This window comes from Musa acuminata, chromosome BXJ2-3 (assembly GCF_036884655.1).
Source record: "Musa acuminata AAA Group cultivar baxijiao chromosome BXJ2-3, Cavendish_Baxijiao_AAA, whole genome shotgun sequence".
Classification (NCBI taxonomy): Eukaryota; Viridiplantae; Streptophyta; class Magnoliopsida; order Zingiberales; family Musaceae; genus Musa; species Musa acuminata.
Window position 1 is genome coordinate 44,577,291 of NC_088340.1, and position 18,327 is coordinate 44,595,617.

Below are 18,327 nucleotides of genomic sequence, written 5' to 3' on the forward strand. Positions count from 1 at the left end.
GAAAAAGACGGCTGACAAGCGTGGATTTGTTTCGTGGAACAGAGACACTTGAGAAATGTTCAAACGTTTGCCTCCGCCATGGACTCCAGAGGAAGGATGTTGACAAGTCAAGGGGCAGCGAAAATATTGTAGACCCGAGCCACATCACCGTGCCCAGTGGCATGTAACTCTACAGCATCACATAGGCCATGGCCTCCAGCATTAATGGCTCCTCTTGATTCAGTACTACGACTCATATATCATCCACTAAATTAAAATTATGGTATAAGAATCGAGGAAGAATATATAATGTGTACACTCGAAGACTTGGTATCGAGGCATTGCTGACATGGCGTAAGAATACTCTCACTTTTGGGAAGAAAAAGGAAACAAAAGTGAGATCAAACTAAGACACGAATCGGGCTCGGGGTAGTATGGATCCATCAAATAAAGTTGTTCAAATGAAAACAGCTGCCACGCCGCTGGCAAAATTGTTGCTCAATCGATTGATATGGTCTCATGTTCAGACCAAGTCAAAGGTCAAACACGTTACAATCATGACTTCTCATGATATAATACGTATTCTGATAACACTTGGACATGGACGATCCTAGGAAGAGCATATATCGTGAACATCCCTTTGTAGTTAGCAATCCACTTCATTCGAGTCTTTCTTTCTTTTCACCCGTTTGCATAAACGAACTAAATCAATGTTGTTTACATCCATTCCTTACTCGACTCGGATGAATGTAATAAAGTTGATATGGACCAAATCAGAGTGACGATTGAGAAGACGGAAGGGAGCAGGTGGGAGACACGGTCAAATTTCTCATTTCCAATCCTCCTAATAAGGTCGTCCGCTGAACACGCAAATCTGTATGCACGAAAAGCAGAGCTCGTGCAAGCATGTAATGACTACGACTGTCGTCCCTTTGGAATTTGTCGACGGATCCGCACCGAGAACAAGTCCATCACGTACTTATTTGGAGAACATATCCTGCATGGGAAACGAATAAAAACCCAACCAGCCGCAGATCAACATTCTGCAGTGAGAGGAAGCTCCACCGCTGCTTCGTCCGTGAGACAGCAGAGGAAGATGGATAAAGAAGCAGCAGCAGCAGCAGACAAGGAACAAGGACCAAATCTCTCCGTTCAAATACGAAGAAGAATGCAGCGCCGCTGACAAACGAAATCTTTTAGTCGAGACCTAAATTCAAGTTTGGACCAATCACTGTCGCCAACATTCAACGCTCACTGCAAACGAACGGTCAACCCCCAATGACTTCATTGGTTCTCTACCGCTGCATCGTACGTTTCGCGGGAAAGGCGTACGTACGTTACCTGAAAGTATTTCCGGTGCGTGTCACTTGTGACAGAAAGGGCACACACTATATTAATTTAGGGAGCTGGACGATCAGCAGCAGCGAACAAAAACCTTTTCGAAGGTGAGTACTATTGACGCTTGCTTCCAACGACGAAAAGATGGACCTTTTTGGATGAGAGAAATTTGTCTTAAAGAAAGGGGAGATAGAAAAAAGCTCAGGATGGAATCTTGAAGATCTTATTGGTCATTAAATGGTTAATCTACATCGTTGTGTTTGTTGTGCTTTTGGACCTTTTTCTTTTGCCCCCTCCTCTGGGCTGCATGCGCTCATTAATCTCGCTTTGGTACGTGCTCATCTTCGAAAATGTAATGTAGCAGCCCAAGAAGATAATATTTTCTTTTGAGTCGGACATGAACCAGTCGTCTCCCCTCTCGTAAACCAGAGAGGATTTAAGCGATCTCAGCAGCATGCATCATGCATGCACACCGGTCCATTCATAGCCTGTTCTGGACTCCTGCGCGACCGTAGCAGCACAATGAATAAGAAGCAAGTTCTTGAGCTCGTGCTTGTAACGACGGCGATTGAGTAGATCACTAATTCGGTCCAGCTTAATGGAACTTAAGTAGTCAACTAACTAACAATACGTGCCAAATTGAACTAAGCCTGGGTGTTGACCTGTCACCCCCTCAGTTCCAAACACAGAGAAATATCAGAGACATAGCAGGAGGAGCGGAGGGATGCAAGTTGAAACCACTACGTAAATGGGGTTGTAGTTCGGGTGAAGGGTAACCCAATTAGAAATCCTAGGAGCACAATTTTGTGGCGTATATGTGCAATCGTTGTTCGGCCTCCACCTACGCTTCGGTATCTTTTTAAGGATTGCTGCTCTTCCTTATGACTTTAATCATAAAAAATTCGTGAAATTTTGAATTCAGAAACCGACGAGGAAGAGAGAAAAGAACTCGATCATGTTGTGGACCTCAAATAGTTGGGACGTCACATTTTATTGTTGCAAGCTTCTTCCGGCCCTGCCACTGCGGCTGGCGGGACAGCTCTGCCTCTCTATTATGGCAAAACACATGTTGCTGTTTCGAACAGCTTCGCTCCTCCGTGGGTGGTGTGCTTAGGCTTACCACCCCGGAGAAAAAGAAGAGAAGAACGGACCGTCAGAAGGTGACTGTGACGGTCTTCCTGTCCACATTACTGTTTCTGTCGTTTGTGGAGGGGTGCGAGGCTGGCCAGTACTGCTTCTGCGAGTGCATGAAGAAACGCATTCCTCCGGAGATCGTAAGCGTACGCATGTACTCCGAGGAAAGGCATGTGAGAAGATGGGGTTCGAAGCTGGAACATTAGGAATGTCACCATCGTTTCAGCCAGCTTCGGATCGCCTCCAAGTATATATTTGTCTCTCTGATGATCTCCGAGTCTCTGCTTGGATGGTTTTGATCATCTGAATGAGTTGGATCCAGTTACTACTACTGTATGCACACATGCATGGTTATCAACAGTATCTATCTATCTATCTATCTATCTATATACGCCCGGACTCATAAATACCAAAAGACAGCCGAGAGCAGCCTTTTCATCCGGGCTCGACCCATCTCTGACAAAGCCTCAAGAATTGAATCGTGTAATCACTTACTATTACTGCGCTGGTATCTATCATCAATAACGAACAAAAAGGAATCATCCTTGTCAATCAGCAAATCATGACATAAATCCACAGAAAAAGTGGATTACTTCAAAGAGTACGATGTAACCAACAACGCTTGTGATTTGCAGACGCAGAGAAACATGTGAATACCACCAACATATTCCATATCTTTCTGATTCTTTCTTTCCTCTTTCAAAACTTCCGGGCGAATCCCGGCGTTAATGAATTAGACTTTGTTCTTTCGTAACGAACCGCTACATGGACGTTCATCCGTGACACGCCGACAGCTACGCTCCTGCTGCTCTTCCCAGTCTCTTCCTCAGTATCTTCGCTCCCATGTATCTGCAGATTTAGAATGCCACAACAGTTTCACGAGAAGGGAAATCTATAAACGGTCCATCTGGATTCTCTAACATCTACCAGAAATTCCGGTACGATAAACCTTACCTTCCCATCATCATTACAGTTGCCTGAGGATTGGTTCCGGGGGATCGGTCAAAAGTGGAACCATCGACCACTCTGAGCCTGGACACACCGAGAACTCGGTGCTCGCCGTCCACCACCTTCCCGACATGGCAACCCCCGTGGTAGTGCCATATGGTGGTCACGCTGTCCCTGCAGAACTGCTCCACGGATGCAGTGTCGTTGGTGTGCTTGGGTATCAAGTTCACGTTCGCCTGCACGCTCATGTTCAGCAGCATTCGCATCGTGTAGGCGTCGTCGACGGTGAGGCGGGCGAAGCGCTTGGTGCGCACGATTTCCTCGATGCTTCTGATCCCGTACACGCATCGCTTGAGGTCGTATGGGTGGCTGAAATAGTTGAAAGTGACGGAGGGGTTGTTGTCGACGTCGGTGTCGTTGAGGCTGAGACGACCTCTGGAGAGCGGCCCGTCGATCTTTTCTAGGATGAAGCCTCCCTGGAATGCCTCCCGTGGCAGCTTCTGCTTGTCTCTGGCGTACCTCTTGGCGGCTTCAAGGCTACGCTGCTTGGGGGGTATGGTGGACAGTTGCCCGATCTGCACGAGTCCGCACAAAGTCGATGACTAACTCAATTTGGGAGACAAATCATCGAAAGCAAGAGGTGGTCGAAGCCAGCAACGGGCAGTGCTGCACCTCGGCTGACATTATGCCGTGGTGGCATCGGATGCTGTCGGATGACTGGCCGAAGCCGCTGCTGGCCTCGATGAACACGCCTTTCTTGGTGATCCCAACGGTCTGGATGAGGGACTGCCGCACGGGCTTCTTGGTGGGCATGAATATGGAGTTCAAGGGGTTGTCCGACATGCCCTTTCCGACGTGTGGGTTATGCAGGACGAGCCGAACGTCCAGCTTCTTGAGGTGTTTCTTGTGTCCGATCCCGCTCAGAAGCAGCAGCTGAGGACTGCCAATGGCACCCGATGACAAGATCACTTCGCTGTGCCTCGCATTCTTGAGAAGCGCCCGGTGTTGCTTGCCGTTCTCATCCTTAAATCGGACGCCCGCTGCCTTGGGCCGCCGCCCTGTTTTGGTCGATTACTATCATAGTAAGGCTGTAGTGGTTTTGACTGAAACATCATCTTCCGGTGTTTGGAACCTTTACCTTTGGTGTCGAAGACGATCTTCTGCACAGTAGCATGAAGCAGCACCCTGAGGTTCTCTGGGTTTCCAGCGGCGAGAAGATCTGCGGCGGTGTGGCGGAAGCCATCCTTGTCGAAGATGGTGCCGCCGATCTTGGTGCCGTAGATGTGGTCGTAGGTGTATCCATTGAACGGCGAGAAGCCGGCCTCGACCAGTCCATCCCGCAGTGCAGCCTGCCAAGGCGCGACGTCCGGCCAGTAAACGATCCTTCGTTCTACCCAAGGGTACGATTCGTTCACCAGCTCCTCGTCCCAGCCAGCCGCCTTCACGAAGCTGGAGAACAGGTAGCAGCAAGCGATTAGGAAGACGATCCCACACTCGACGCCCGGCCTCGGTCTGGGATCGACACGCAGTGCTTACGATAAGGTTTAGTCCGACGGTTTCACTCTGTCCGATAGGGGTTCTGGGAATCGAGGGGACCAAGCTCCGAGGTTTGGGATGGAGATAAGAGACGACATTTAATAGGACTGATTGCGGTCATCCAACATTGCAGCAAATTAAAGCAGGAAGCCGATCGAGACGACAAAGTTTTACTCCTAAGAGAACCAACCTCCACCAACTCCACTAAATCGTGCATTGGTCTCACCAAATTCACGTTGCTTGGTGTTGCTAAATGGAGATCCCGAAAGATAATGCAAAAAAGCAAAGAGAAAAGAGAAGAAGGAGGGCAAATTGCTTTAGGAGAAAAGCACGGGGAATTAGATGAACGAAGCAGAGGCAGGTCATGTTGGGAGGAATTATGGAACTTGCGGCGGGACAGAAGACTAACTAGTATTATATGAGGAATGATGGATGCTCTGATCTCTTCAATTTGCAGCGAACACCGACGGTTCTGAGAGGGGAAAACATGGTAGTAGTCAACATGAGTATATTTATTCCCTCTATGGTGGTGGTGTGAGGATCTAACCTCTTTTAATGTGTTGTGAGGCCTTTTTATTTTATTTTTCTACATAAACTCATGCTGTGTTACATTTTTAATTAAGCTAGATTATATTATTACCTTGGCATCCTGTTCTTGACTTGATAGATATTCCCACCAAAATAAAAATGGATTTCTACTTGATATCAAATGAGCAATAAACATTTTATCTCATCTAGTTGGCTGTTGGTATTGTCAGCGTCACTCTTATTGAATGTACTATCGCTGGGCTTCTCCTTGACAACGCATCTGACACACTATACGAACGCGATTACGTGATGTACAGTGTTACCTTCAGTTATAAGGACATGCACCAAACGGCAACATGGAATAGGGTGTTGGAGACGTTGTTCCATTTAACCAAGTATAGCACATGATATATATATATAGCACATGATATATATATATATATATATATATATATAGAGAGAGAGAGAGAGAGAGAGAGAGAGAGATGGGCTAAAGGGATCACCGCTGAGCAATGTCGAGAAAAAAAACGCAGCAACGGCAGATGGAAACTAGGATGAAATTATTGACTGAAACATGTACCTTGGGCTGGCCCTGCTGTAGAAGCCAGCGTTAATGCAAGTGCCACCACCCAAGACTCTGGCTCGCGTGTTGATCACCCCGTCGGTGGAAATGAATGACTGCGACGGAGAGCCGGGGGAGGTGTCGGCCAGGCCGATGTGGAAGTTTTGCATGCGGGTTATGTTACCATTGCCGTAGGGAGAGCCACCCCTCTCCAGCAGCAGAACACTGTAGTTTTGGGAGAGGGTGGCAGCCAAGGGGCATCCCGCCGTGCCTCCCCCCACGATGATGTAATCGTATTCCGCTGCTGGTGTCGAGGAGAAGCTGCTGGCTTCCCTGAGACGACGGTGCCTCACCTCGACGGCATCCCTTCTTCCTGCAGCTCCATCAAACAAGAGATCAGCACTGGCGAATTTTGGCTGCCTCCTTCCACAAAAGACATCTCTGCAGCCGTACTCACACAAATGTTACAGGTACTCGACGGAAATCGCAAGAGTGCGTTGCTCGTCTCTATACGGAGCCACACTCATAGCTCCCATTCGAGAACGATTTAGAACTTAGCCATGGTAAACACAAGTGACCTTGCTACAACTGATTGCTTCGAAAAGGCGAAAATGAATTTGAAGAAACAAAGAAAACCACCAGTGGCTTTTGCCATTATAGTCATGGCTTGATTCTTTTGCAAAGTTCACAGCTACCACAGAACTACTTTCGATCGATCGATCGATCGAGAGAGAGAGAGAGAAAAAGGAAGAAGCTACGATTTGTGAAGGACAGAAAAAAAAAAGAAAAAAAAACTTCGGATTTTATCAGAAGACAGAGAGACACGAAGGAAAGGAAAGCAACGAGGAAAAAGAAAGCACGGCATGATAGGAAACGAAACGGCAACAGAAAATAAAGCATCTCAACATCAAAATCAATCTTCTTTCTCTGTGCCCGAGTGTTACCTGAACAGGATTTTACAACTCCAGGCAATTACGAATACAGTGTCTAGCAAGCAAACAATTCCGGCCACACTATACATTGGAAATCCAGCAAAGACTCCCATCGAAGAACCACCTAATCCTCCCTAAATGGGGGAAAACGAAGAAAAAAGTACAGTCAACAGAGGGAAAAAAATATCTGACCTTGGGTTGATCCAAGGATGCTGAGAAACATCAAGATCTTAACGAGAAGTTCTCCCTCCTTCGATACCATGATTGCAAAACTAAGCACCACCTCTAAATTCCTTGCCAGTGTCAACTCTCTTCCCCTCGAGTAGACGCAACCTCCGTTGATAAAGCTTCAAAGCATTTAAGAGCGACAACAGACTTCAGAGAAGGCATTTAATAAAACATGAATGCTGGGCAGAGTTAGCACTGTTCACAACCAACTCAGAAAATTCAAGCTGCATTACTAGAGAGAGAGAGAGAGAGAGAGAGAGAGAGAGAGAGAAAGATCTGGGCAGAGTTACCACTGTTCACAACAGACTTCACTGATTTCCCATGTTAATTGCCGCTGAATTTGCTTGCTTAAAAGCATCCTACAAGATCTGAGGAAGATGTTCGTGATAATCTCCCTCGTCCTTATACAAAAAGGAAATGAAGATGCTTGACATCCCTTCTACGAGCTTTCCAGTGACAACAGCCACTTGGAGGTTCCAAATTTTAGAGCACTAGTTCACATCACAACCATTGGCTTCTCTCTAGTTTGTCATTTGACGAGGCTTCACTCGGTCACTTCCTCTGCTCGGATGGCTTGCTCTTCAAAATGGTCACTTATATCGGTCTCCTCACTCAAAAATAGCTATCTGTTCCATAACAAGCAATTTCTTCCCATGGGATGGATACAAGGAGAGACCGTGTGAGATCTAGCGTTTGGAAAACCGTAGCTATCTCCGATTCAATTAAGACAGTGATGTATACCAAACGCAGTTTATGCTCAGCCGAAGTCACCAAATATAACAATTTCAGAATGCGCCAAGTGCTCCTTTTTCTCTGGGTTGTTGCTCCATGGGACCAGGTTTGGAAGTTTAAGGTTGTGTTTGTGTTTCTGGGCCTTCCTTCTGCTGCTTCTCTCTCTCTCTCTCTCTCTCTCTCTCTCTCGGGAAACTCGTCTCTTGATGGAGATGAAAAAGGTGACTCTCCTCTCTCGCCACTCGCTTTGTAGGCAGCACAATCCTCCCATCGCTGCTACTGCGAGGGAACTGCAGTAACATTTCGATGACGTGACACCATAACTGACTGCTTGAACGGAACACTCGCTCGATCTCTTTAAGAAGCTTAAATGTAGTCCCGGCCGGCCTATTCACTGACTTGCTTTCTACCATACGTCACGAAGGGGTAACACGGTTGCAAATGCTGCATATTACTCGTTCCGGTCACAGCTAGCTACCCAAGGAAGCTCTTATTTCGGACGAGTCGCAGTAAATCGAATAGTTATACGAGTCATCGAAAAAGATGGCATCAACTTTGTTTCGAGGTTCGGTGAAGGGAATAGTATGTGCGGACTGCAGCGAGAGTTTCAACAGCAGACTGCAAACCTTTGTTATTATGCATGCGCTTAAGGTAGGTGGTGGGACGAGCTCCATATAAAGAAAGGCTGGCTGGCTACATGCATGGCTGGGAGCACGCACAATAGGCTTTTTGTACACCGAAGGCCAGACTGCGATCGAAGGTGGGAATGGGAATTCGCTGCCATCCTTGGGAAGCAAGTCGTTGGATGGGTGTGCGAGCCAATCAATGTCTTCTCTACTACTGGACCATGGACTATGCAATGGGCATGGGCAAGCAAACGAGTGTGATGATCAATGTATACTCGAGTGTACAGATACATTTTTGGAACCGAGGGATGGCTTAAATCAAATATGGATGGTTCATTGGAACGAACATAAGCACGGGAATGGTTTCTTCTTCATCAGGGTCCCGTGATGATGACTCTCGTTTGTGTGCACCAGGCAAATTCATCCACGATGATGGATGGATGGAGGGAGGGAGATATTCCAATAGCAGCCACCAAACCTATAATTGAACCACGCATGCATACGCTTGGGAAGAGAGATGTTCCCCCATGGATTGGAAACTCTTTAATGTCACTAGACATAACACGAGGAAGGAAGACAATAGATGTGTCAATCGGTAGTAGCATGCACATACATGCATTTACGTACTAGTTAAATTCGATTGCGGTTTCGCATAGCATGTATGACTCCATGTCATGTCCGTACCCACATTATGTACTAGGACTGCGGATGTAGCAGGCCAGACCTCGGAAGATACAAGTCCGGCCCATTACCAGCCCTAAAATTTCAGACTCCTATTTCAACTGGGGCGCCATGGCTTCCCCAGGAAGGGGCCGGATAGGTCGGAGAGCCCAAAGCGGACTAGCGAAACGGGCGTGAGGGGAAGTGAAGCGCGACAAGGAGATGAGCGAGAGAGAGAGAGAGAGAAAGAGAGGACGGAAGGTGACGGTGGACGTGAGGTACGCGCAGTGGAAGTCCCTCGTCCCCCTTCTCTACGACTGGCTTGCCAACCACAACCTCGTCTGGCCCTCTCTCTCCTGATGGGACTTCTCCCTCTTCTCCTTCTTCTCCTCCTCTTGTCTTCCTCTTTTCCTCATTCCTTCTTTGGTTTGCGGATCATGACTAGGGTTTTCCCGAAAGGAACTTGTTCGACGGTTTTGCATCTTTCGTCTTAGGGTTTCCACTTCTTTGAATAAAATGGGATAATCCAGGAATAATAAGGGATTCTTTCTGGTGCTTAAATTGGTTTGGTGAACCGAGTAACTAATCTCTTTTTTGCCTCGTGCACCTCATTGTAGCTTTAGTCTTCATTTCTTCCTCATCTGTGTAGGTGGGGGCCTCAGCTTGATCAAGCAACATACAAGAATCGCCAGCGTCTGTACCTCTCTGAGCAGGCAAGTGAACCTCCTGCCCTGCATTGCAATGCATCCTTTCTCTGTTGCATAAATGAATTCTGCTTATGGCCACTAAGCCTATGCTTGATCCATCTACCTGCATAATTACAAATATTTGCCCATTATGTGATTGAGAACTCTGTTGACTCTTGTTCGAGCAGGCTTGCTTGACTGTATTATTTCCCTTCATAATCTCATTGATATTCATTTTATGTGCCTTGTGCTAGGTCTAATAATTATTTCATTTTGAATATTTAAAACTTCTTATTCACTAGTTATTGACAGTTCAAAAACTTTGCAACTAAGTCCTCTATAATGTGGTTTTGGCAATATCAAATATGTTGATGTCTCTTTTGCATGACCTCTGTTGCATGCGATATCAGACCTAAATTCTCCTGTTTATATGTAAAGGTCTATATATCGTTGGATACCACCATTGACTTCTTAATTCTCTTCTGCGTTTCATGTCAAAATAATTATGATACCAAGAGATTGCACAGCATGAATAAGTGCTTTAACCATAGAGAACACGTGAAGTGGGTTTATTTTCTCTAAACTCTTGCTATTTTCTTTAAGGTGGATTACAAACAATCCGACGGACTAATGAAGTCAAACTGCAATGCAAATTATCTTTTGGAGAATTGGTTCTATACATCATATTGTCATGATTGAAAAGATTAAAATCTAAAAGTTGAATTTCTAAAATCCCAATGGGATAGAAACCTATTGTAAAATCTTATCGACTGTATACAAAATTTTCTTTTTAAAAAATGGTTTATTTCTTTACATTGCCTAACTCTGGTTGAACTTAGGTACTCTAGATGCTAATTGTGGGTTTAAGAATGCAATTTATGGACCTATGATAGCTGTTATTTTCTTCACTTCACTTGATTTTGATTAAACTGAAACTGTATAGATTTTGTATTCAATTTGATGTTTCTATGTATGAGTGCCACTACAGGTGTTGTTGCACTGTAACTTTCAATACTATCTCCCTCCCTCAGATTAAATTGTAAGCCATGCCAATCAATATGTACAATAGGAGTGGACAATCCATATGAAGTGGATGATAAGGTTAACCAGCCAAATTATTTAAACTGTCGGCTAGTTCTTTAATAGCCACAATGAGGTTAAAAATTGTTTCTATCATGCAACTAATATTTTACTTTCTTGTTTATAATTGGCTGAAGTGTTGAAGTAATTACCAAAGCACAAAAAACTCTATATATACTTATGAAATGGGCTTGGCAAACAAGAAGGGTCAAGATTCTCATATGCAGCATTTCTATTGAAGTTTGACATGTGAATGAGCTATTATGAATGTTGTTGTAATGTGTATTTATTTGAAACAAAGAAAAAATAGTTTCATCACTTGAAGGGAAAAAAAAACACCTTTAGTTCGCGATGAGAGGTGGGTAACGTGGCAAAGTGTGCTTTGCTTTCTCAATATATAAGTGCATAATATATATGCTAGTTTGAATATATTTTTAAAATATATTTGGTGTGTTGTATTGCTCTCTAACTGTCTCTATAAGCAAGAACGTTGTTTTTATGTTTAGTTGGCGTTTGAATTTTACTTATGTGCAAACAACTTATTTTTTTCCCTCAAGGTTTTGTATCATATTTATCTGTCACTTTCATTTATTCTTTTTCTTACATTTTTCAATGGTACTAGAGGACATTCTGAAATCATCTTATTGTTGTCGATACATATCTTCTGCTGCTGTGGAACAGAGAAGGATTTTCTTTGAGTCATATGTTTGCTGATGTAGACTGTCAAAAGTGTGTATCTAATCAATTGTAACTGTCGAATATCGGATTTTGATGATGAAATCAATTGATGAGTTATGATCTAATGTGCGTTTGAGTGACGCAGGACTAACTTTGATTAAGGAAAGACAATTCGATTAAAGTAGGAAGAATCAGATGTTGAGCCGGAGTGGAACATGTCAGAAGATTGGACGTCGGGCTGGAGGAATAGTCGATGTGTCGGAAGGACTTCGTGCTATGAGTTTGAGCATCGGGCCGAAGGATCGGACATTACGCCAAGGAGATCGGAAGCTGCGGGAATCAATGTGCCGATTGGGCAATACGCCAAAGGAGAGGACGAAGCGCCGAAGGATCAGATAAAGCGCCGGATGAACCAATGACATGTCGGACAGCATATGATTCATGCTTGTAATCGTGTGTCTAGATCGAGTTAGTTTAGGACTATTTGAGTCGGTTTTGGGATGAAACAATGCCAACTCAATTAGGGGCCAATTAGGCCTGAATTAGGGCTGAATTGGGCTTATTGTTTGGCTCATTCAATGACCTATAGTAGGGTCTGTCGATAGTACTGCCACAGTCTCCCAGACTATGTCAGGCGATGGTACCGCCCAGACATAGTCTTCCAGACTATGTTAGACGGTGGTACCGCCAGATTGGACGATGGTACCATCTAGTGTCAGTGTCAGACTAACAGGCAGTGGTATCATCCAGTGTCAAACTGACAGGCGGTGGTACCGTCAGTTATCAGTCTGTCAAGCGGTGGTACCACCAGTATCCCGGAAACTTGGGATGAGATCGTTTTGGCTCCAAATTTGAATTCATTTAGGGCCTATAAATACCTCCATCATCCCTGCTCGGTAAACATACGAACTGAGAACAAAAAAGAACGAAAACGCTGTTGTAATATTGTGAGAATTTCTCTCAAGCTCTAAGTGTTGGGTTAAGTTTAAGAGAGGGGTGAGTGGTTATAAAACTTATCTCCTAAACTTGTGAAAAGGAGAAAATGGTGTAAAAGGGTAGTTCATTTTCGCCTATTGAAAGAAGATCGATTAGTGGAAACCGGTGGTCTCAACGAAGGAGGAATTGAGAGTGGATGTAGGCCACGACGACCGAACCACTATAAAATTGGTGTGCCTCCCTTTCTCTACTTGTTTACTTATTTTGCAACTGCTTTACTTGCTCATTACTACTCTTGCAAATGTTTTAAGTTTAAACATCTTTTTGATATGGTTTTATCGTATAATATTTTTGGATCGACGTCGTTTTCCTAGAAGCACTAATTCACCCCTCCTTTTAGTTTCAATTTTGATCCTAACAGTAACGTTGCAGACGGATAGTTCCGTACCAATAGTTGTGAGATTGTCAAACCAAGAGTTGCCGCCACAGAGCATATATCTCAGGTTACTTGGTTACATAGACTATATTGGCGACATAAACATCTACCATTTTGCATGGCTGCTGTAGAATTTTTATTTATGTTAGAACTTGGGACTAATTCTTCTAGATTACATTTTGAAATGAAATGCAACATTCCATTTTAACTACCCAGATTCATTCAATAAAGCTGACAAATAAACAATAGAAATTGTGATGTTGCTTACTCTAGTCACTTGCACGGATCTACCTGGTGAAATATGCTTGCATGCCTTGCAAGTTAAATAATGTCTTTTTTTTCTTTTGTGGTGCTAAAATGTTAACTGATGTGATGCTTGCAGTTCAATGAAGAAGCTCATTCTCCATTTGTTAAGGAGTACAAAACAATTATACATCCAGGGGAGGTACGAAATAATCAGTGTCTTTCACATATATGTCCCTCTCTTCCTCACTGAATCACTGTACATCTAGAATTGGTGTTTACCAGATTCAATCTGAAGATTTCAGATATGACTCTTATCATGATAATCTTGTGAAAATGAATCTTGAATGTGATTGCCAAATTTAGTATTTCAGTATTACTTTTCAAAAATAGCCGGTTGCCATGTGTAATAAAGCAGTTATGCCACAAATTGTGTATGTAGCTTGCTTAAAGAAATAGTTTCAGCAACATAGGTTTTGCTACTATGCTTTTCAGACATTAAATTATGTTAGGTTATTCTGTTGAATATGAATGGAGCAGTTGGATTCAACATTTTCCCACTTGCTTTGGTGATTTTTTGATGAGCTTTTGTATTTAGGAACAATGATTTGTGTTCTAGGTGGCTAGATCTATATGGAATTGGAAAATCAGGTCGTCACTTATGTCTGGCTACATGTAGGTCAATAGAATTAGGGAGCTTCCTTAGTACAGCAAAATAGTTGCAACACATACCGACAGTCCTGATGTAGTGAAAATATATTGTTGCGTTACCATTTTGAGTTTAGTTCACTTTCATTTGGCTTTCTCTTATTTCTCAAAATTCTTATGAAGGTTCTTATTTGGGATGTTGAGCTGCAACCTAATCGTCATCCTATGTTAGGAGCTACTGAATCTCGTCCAGATTTGGTTAGTCAATAGTCTAAATGCTTTTGTGTTTCAGTAATGCTAACATTTATACATCCTTCTGTTTGGTTATATAGTGGAAATCTTGTTCTTTTACCAAAGACTATTAAAAATGATGTTAATATTTTAGATTAAGAAATATTGTGGGTTAACCAATGAGCATTTGTTACGAAGATAAAATGTTTTGCAACTTAGATGTTGTGGGTAGTATTCAACTTACCATAAAGTTCACATTTTACAAGTATTGATAAGTCATTAACAAAATGTAAAATTTGCATTGGCTATGTGTCCTACTGAACCTTTTGTGCTTTCTGGAGGTCTTAGCTCATTTTTCTTAGTATTATTTTAAATTGGGTTAAGGTTCATTTTAGCTCTTGTGGTTTTGGTCATGGATCACTTAAGCCCTTGTGGTTTATTCATATATAAAATAACTCTTACATTTTTAAAAACATAATATATAAGTCTCTTTCGTCATGTCTGAGATAATAGACGTTAGAGTCTACTTATGTGGCATGCTGACTTATAATAAACTATTAATACAATAACACATGTAATTTAAGTTTAAAAAATGTTCATTCTAGCTTTGTTTTGGTTATGGACCACTTAAACCCTTATGGTTTTGCTCATGTCTAAAATAATGTATACATTTTCAAAAACATAACATATAAGTCATTCTTGTCAAATCTGAGTTAACAGACGTTAGAGTTTGCGTACGTGGCATGCTGACTCACAATTAAAAAAATTGAGACTATCATCAATGACGGGAGGAGGCGTTATCGTGAAAGCGATCACCAGCAGCAGCACTCAACCGCTACTGCTTAGTAGGGCATTGTATGCACGCAGCCTCTCTTGCATTGACGACAAGCTCAAGAGCTTCCGATCCTGCCTTAGGTGGATGTGCATCAACCGATCCGACGTTAGGCATGTGTTAGGACTCTAGCTAGGAGAGTCCTAACTGCGAGGGACATTCATGTAAAACCTACCTATGCCGACCCCTATTAAAGAGGTGAAGAGACCGGCTAGGGTTAGGAGATTGTTTCTTAGAGATGAATTAGGAGTTGTAAAGAAATAGGAGTCTTGATTAGAAGTCCTATTAGGAGTTGGTTAGAAGAAGGAGTCTTGAGTAGGAGTCCCATTAGGAGTTAGGGTTTAGAAACCCTATAAATAGCCATGTATTCCTCCTCTTTTCATAAGCAATAGATGAATCTTTTCTGCAGCCTTTGAGCAGCAACTTGGAGGGAGGAACCCCTATAGAGTTCCAAGGAGGCCGATCCCCTAAAGAGATCAACCCTAAGTTTAGAATCTGCAAGGGTTCTAACACTTGGTATCAGAGCAGCGTTCTTGGCGTCTCGCTGCCCTTCCACAGCCATCCATCAACCCCCCACAACCACCCAAAGCAATTCTCACAATTGCTTAAGAGATCGTTGCCAAATTCCGCCATCATCTCCACCACCACGGATCATCCTTTGATCTCCCCGTGAATTGCAACAGGTTCTGGTTTTCTACCTTACTGTTGCTGCAATTTAGTTATCCTTATTTGAAAATCCAAAAAAACAAAAATTATTCCTATATTGCTGCATAAATTTTTCGTTATAAAGTTTTCATCTCTACGACGAAAGATACATTACAGAATTCCAACCGTATAGCACTGTCTGTTTGATCTTGCTACTGTGTTTTTTCTATCCAAATCTCTACGAAATTTTTATGACATCTTTGACATTTCCTAATAGCAGATTCCCTTTGGTTTCATAAAAAAAATCTAAATATAAACCTCTGATCTTTTACGTCCAATCTGCTATACTTAAAAATCTGTGCTGCAGAAAATTTCAGCCGCATATTGTTGTCTTAACCCATCTATTTGTAATCTTTTTTGAATGAAATTTCTTATACACTTCATAGATCATCTTGGCTTCCATCTAAGATTGATCTATAAAGAAATTCATCTCTAAAAACGATTTTGTGTTGCTGCAAATTTTCGTCGTAACCTGCTGAAATTTCTCGACGAGAATTCTGCAATCGCAACTTGCACCAATTTCCTTGCTGTTATACTGCCGAAATTTTCTTGATTAAATTAGATATCCTTGCTGTCATATAAATTGTGATTTTTCTATCAATTCCCTCCTCAATTCTCTCACGTTTTTTTGTGGGAATTACGTCGAGAAACCGTTGTTTCTTCGACGACAATTCTACTCTTACAAGACAGCACATACTTGCTGCAACTTCCATTGATTTCTATCAAACCTTTGTTACCATCTACCACAGATCCAAAACTTTTATCTACAGCTCTAAAACTCTACCAAACCACACCCTCAACCTGCACCCAAAATAGCCACAAAACAAACCTAAACCGTAGCCTACATCCACCAATCTACCAACCCTTTCGACCATCACCTCTCTCAAACAATACATGCCTTTAACCCAACAACAAAAGAGAGATCTTGATATCACAGATTTGACGGCATATACTATGGCATCTGAGGAGGTATTCAATGCTAAATTCGAAGCCTTCGAGGCGTGAATGGAGGATAAGATTCGGATGCTCTTTACTGAACTCAGATTGGGCCGACCACTAAGCCCGAGGAAATCATATCAAGGAGAGAGCTTTACCCAATCACATTAAGCCCGAAGAGATTACTTCCAAGGGAGGGGAGGCTTTATGACCAACCCTAACTATCCATGCATGAGAGTGGACTTCCCTAGATGGGAAGAAGGAGACCCGATTGGTTGGATCTCACGCGCGGAGCGATATTTTCGGTACCACAAAACTGCGGATGCATCTATGGTGAAAATTGCAGCTATACATCTTGAAGGGGATGCTATACAGTGGTTTGACTGGTTTGAACATACTTATGGAGTCCTTTTATGGCGACAATTCAAAGAAGGACTGCTGATCCGCTTCAGACCAACTGATTACGAAAATATTGACGGACAACTAGCAAAGATCCGACAAACCTCCACCATTCAAGAGTACCAAACCAGGTTTAAAGGTTATCTAATCAAACTCATGATTGGTCTCAAAAACAGCTATTGATGACCTTCATCGAGGGCTTGAAGCCGGAGATCCGAGGAGAAGTTAAAGCGTGACAATCATATACACTTATGGCAGCCGTCTCTTTCGCACGACATCAAGAGGAGCAATTGAACTATGACTCGGAGGACTAGGGTCACTCCTCAACAAGCAATATTGAAGCCCTCAACCCCCCCTACTATCGACCAAGTCCCTACACCAAAGAGGTTAACAAGAGAAGAGCTTCGGGAGCGATATGCGAAGGGGTTATGTTGGCATTGTGACGAGCCGTGGAGCTGTGAGCATCGCTGTAGTAAAGGGAGACTTCTTATGATTGAACCAATAGAAGAAGAGGTCATTGAACATTCAGAATAGAGCCTTGAACGTGAAGAAGAAGATGCAGAAGAAGAGCCACAACCAATCAAAGTTACGGTACATGCACTAGCCGACTACTCAAACCCGCAAACGATGAAAGTTGGAGGCCTTCTCAAACAACAACCGATCACTGTTCTCATCGACACGGGCAGTACTAATAACTTTCTAAATAGCAAGGTTGCTGTCCAGATGGCTTTACTTATCAAGAATTGCAGCAGGTATGACGTTAAGACCGTCGATGGATGGATTTTGAAGTATGATCGTAGGCGCCCGCAAGAGAAACTATTGCTGCAGAACCAAGAGATAATTGCAGATTTCTTCCTCCTACCACTTGATGACTATGAGGCAGTGCTTGGTATAGAATGACTGACTACACTAGGTGATGTCTCTTGGAACTTTTCTAAATTAATTATGAAATTTTACTGTAAGGGCAAACAGATCATCCTATGCGGGAAGCGCGGAAGCAACGTTACAACTGTTTCGACCCAACGAATGGAGAAAGTTTTACATAAGGTAAATGGTGCCTTTTTGATGCACCTCCAGCAGCAACCAAAGGGGAAGAAAATAGAATTTGAAGATCAAAATCTTGCCCAATTGCTTACTGAATTTGCCGACATATTTGCTGAACCGCGCGGTCTTCCTCCTTCTCGGCAACATGACCATCGAATTCTAATCCTTCCGGGCAAGCCACCAGCGAACACTCGACCATACCGATATCCTCACCTCCAGAAAGATGAAATTGAAAAGATCGTAAAGGAGATGCTTGAAACAGGGGTGATT

At 43.2% G+C, this 18,327-nt stretch overlaps 1 protein-coding gene across 2 annotated transcripts; it reads right to left on the bottom strand.

The window, feature by feature from the left end:
• Nucleotides 1-3,014: 3,014 nt before the first annotated feature.
• Nucleotides 3,015-7,744, bottom strand: LOC135608584 (protein HOTHEAD-like). Of its 2 annotated transcripts, XM_065101655.1 has the most exons (7): nucleotides 7,476-7,744; nucleotides 7,150-7,304; nucleotides 6,044-6,398; nucleotides 4,538-4,848; nucleotides 4,072-4,457; nucleotides 3,406-3,974; nucleotides 3,015-3,300 (listed from the first exon to the last, which is right to left on the bottom strand). In XM_065101655.1, exons 1-7 carry the CDS (start codon nucleotides 7,541-7,543, stop codon nucleotides 3,246-3,248), a joined length of 1,899 nt encoding a protein of 632 aa, XP_064957727.1. In that variant the 5' UTR covers nucleotides 7,544-7,744; the 3' UTR covers nucleotides 3,015-3,245. The 2 variants fall into 2 exon arrangements, with proteins under 2 accessions (XP_064957727.1, XP_064957728.1); XM_065101656.1 differs by lacking the exons at nucleotides 7,150-7,304; nucleotides 7,476-7,744 and adding an exon at nucleotides 6,483-6,713.
• Between the last annotated feature and the right edge of the window lie 10,583 nt (nucleotides 7,745-18,327).

Coding starts and splice junctions, on each gene's coding strand:
- LOC135608584 (XM_065101655.1), bottom strand. CDS start 7,543: ATGCTTTTAAGCAAGCAAATTCAGCGGCAATTAACATGGGAAATCAGT. Junction 4,849..6,043: donor TACAGCAGGGCCAGCCCAAG/GTACATGTTTCA, acceptor CCTGTTCTCCAG/CTTCGTGAAGGCGGCTGGCT. Junction 3,301..3,405: donor ACTGTAATGATGATGGGAAG/GTAAGGTTTATC, acceptor CTAAATCTGCAG/ATACATGGGAGCGAAGATAC.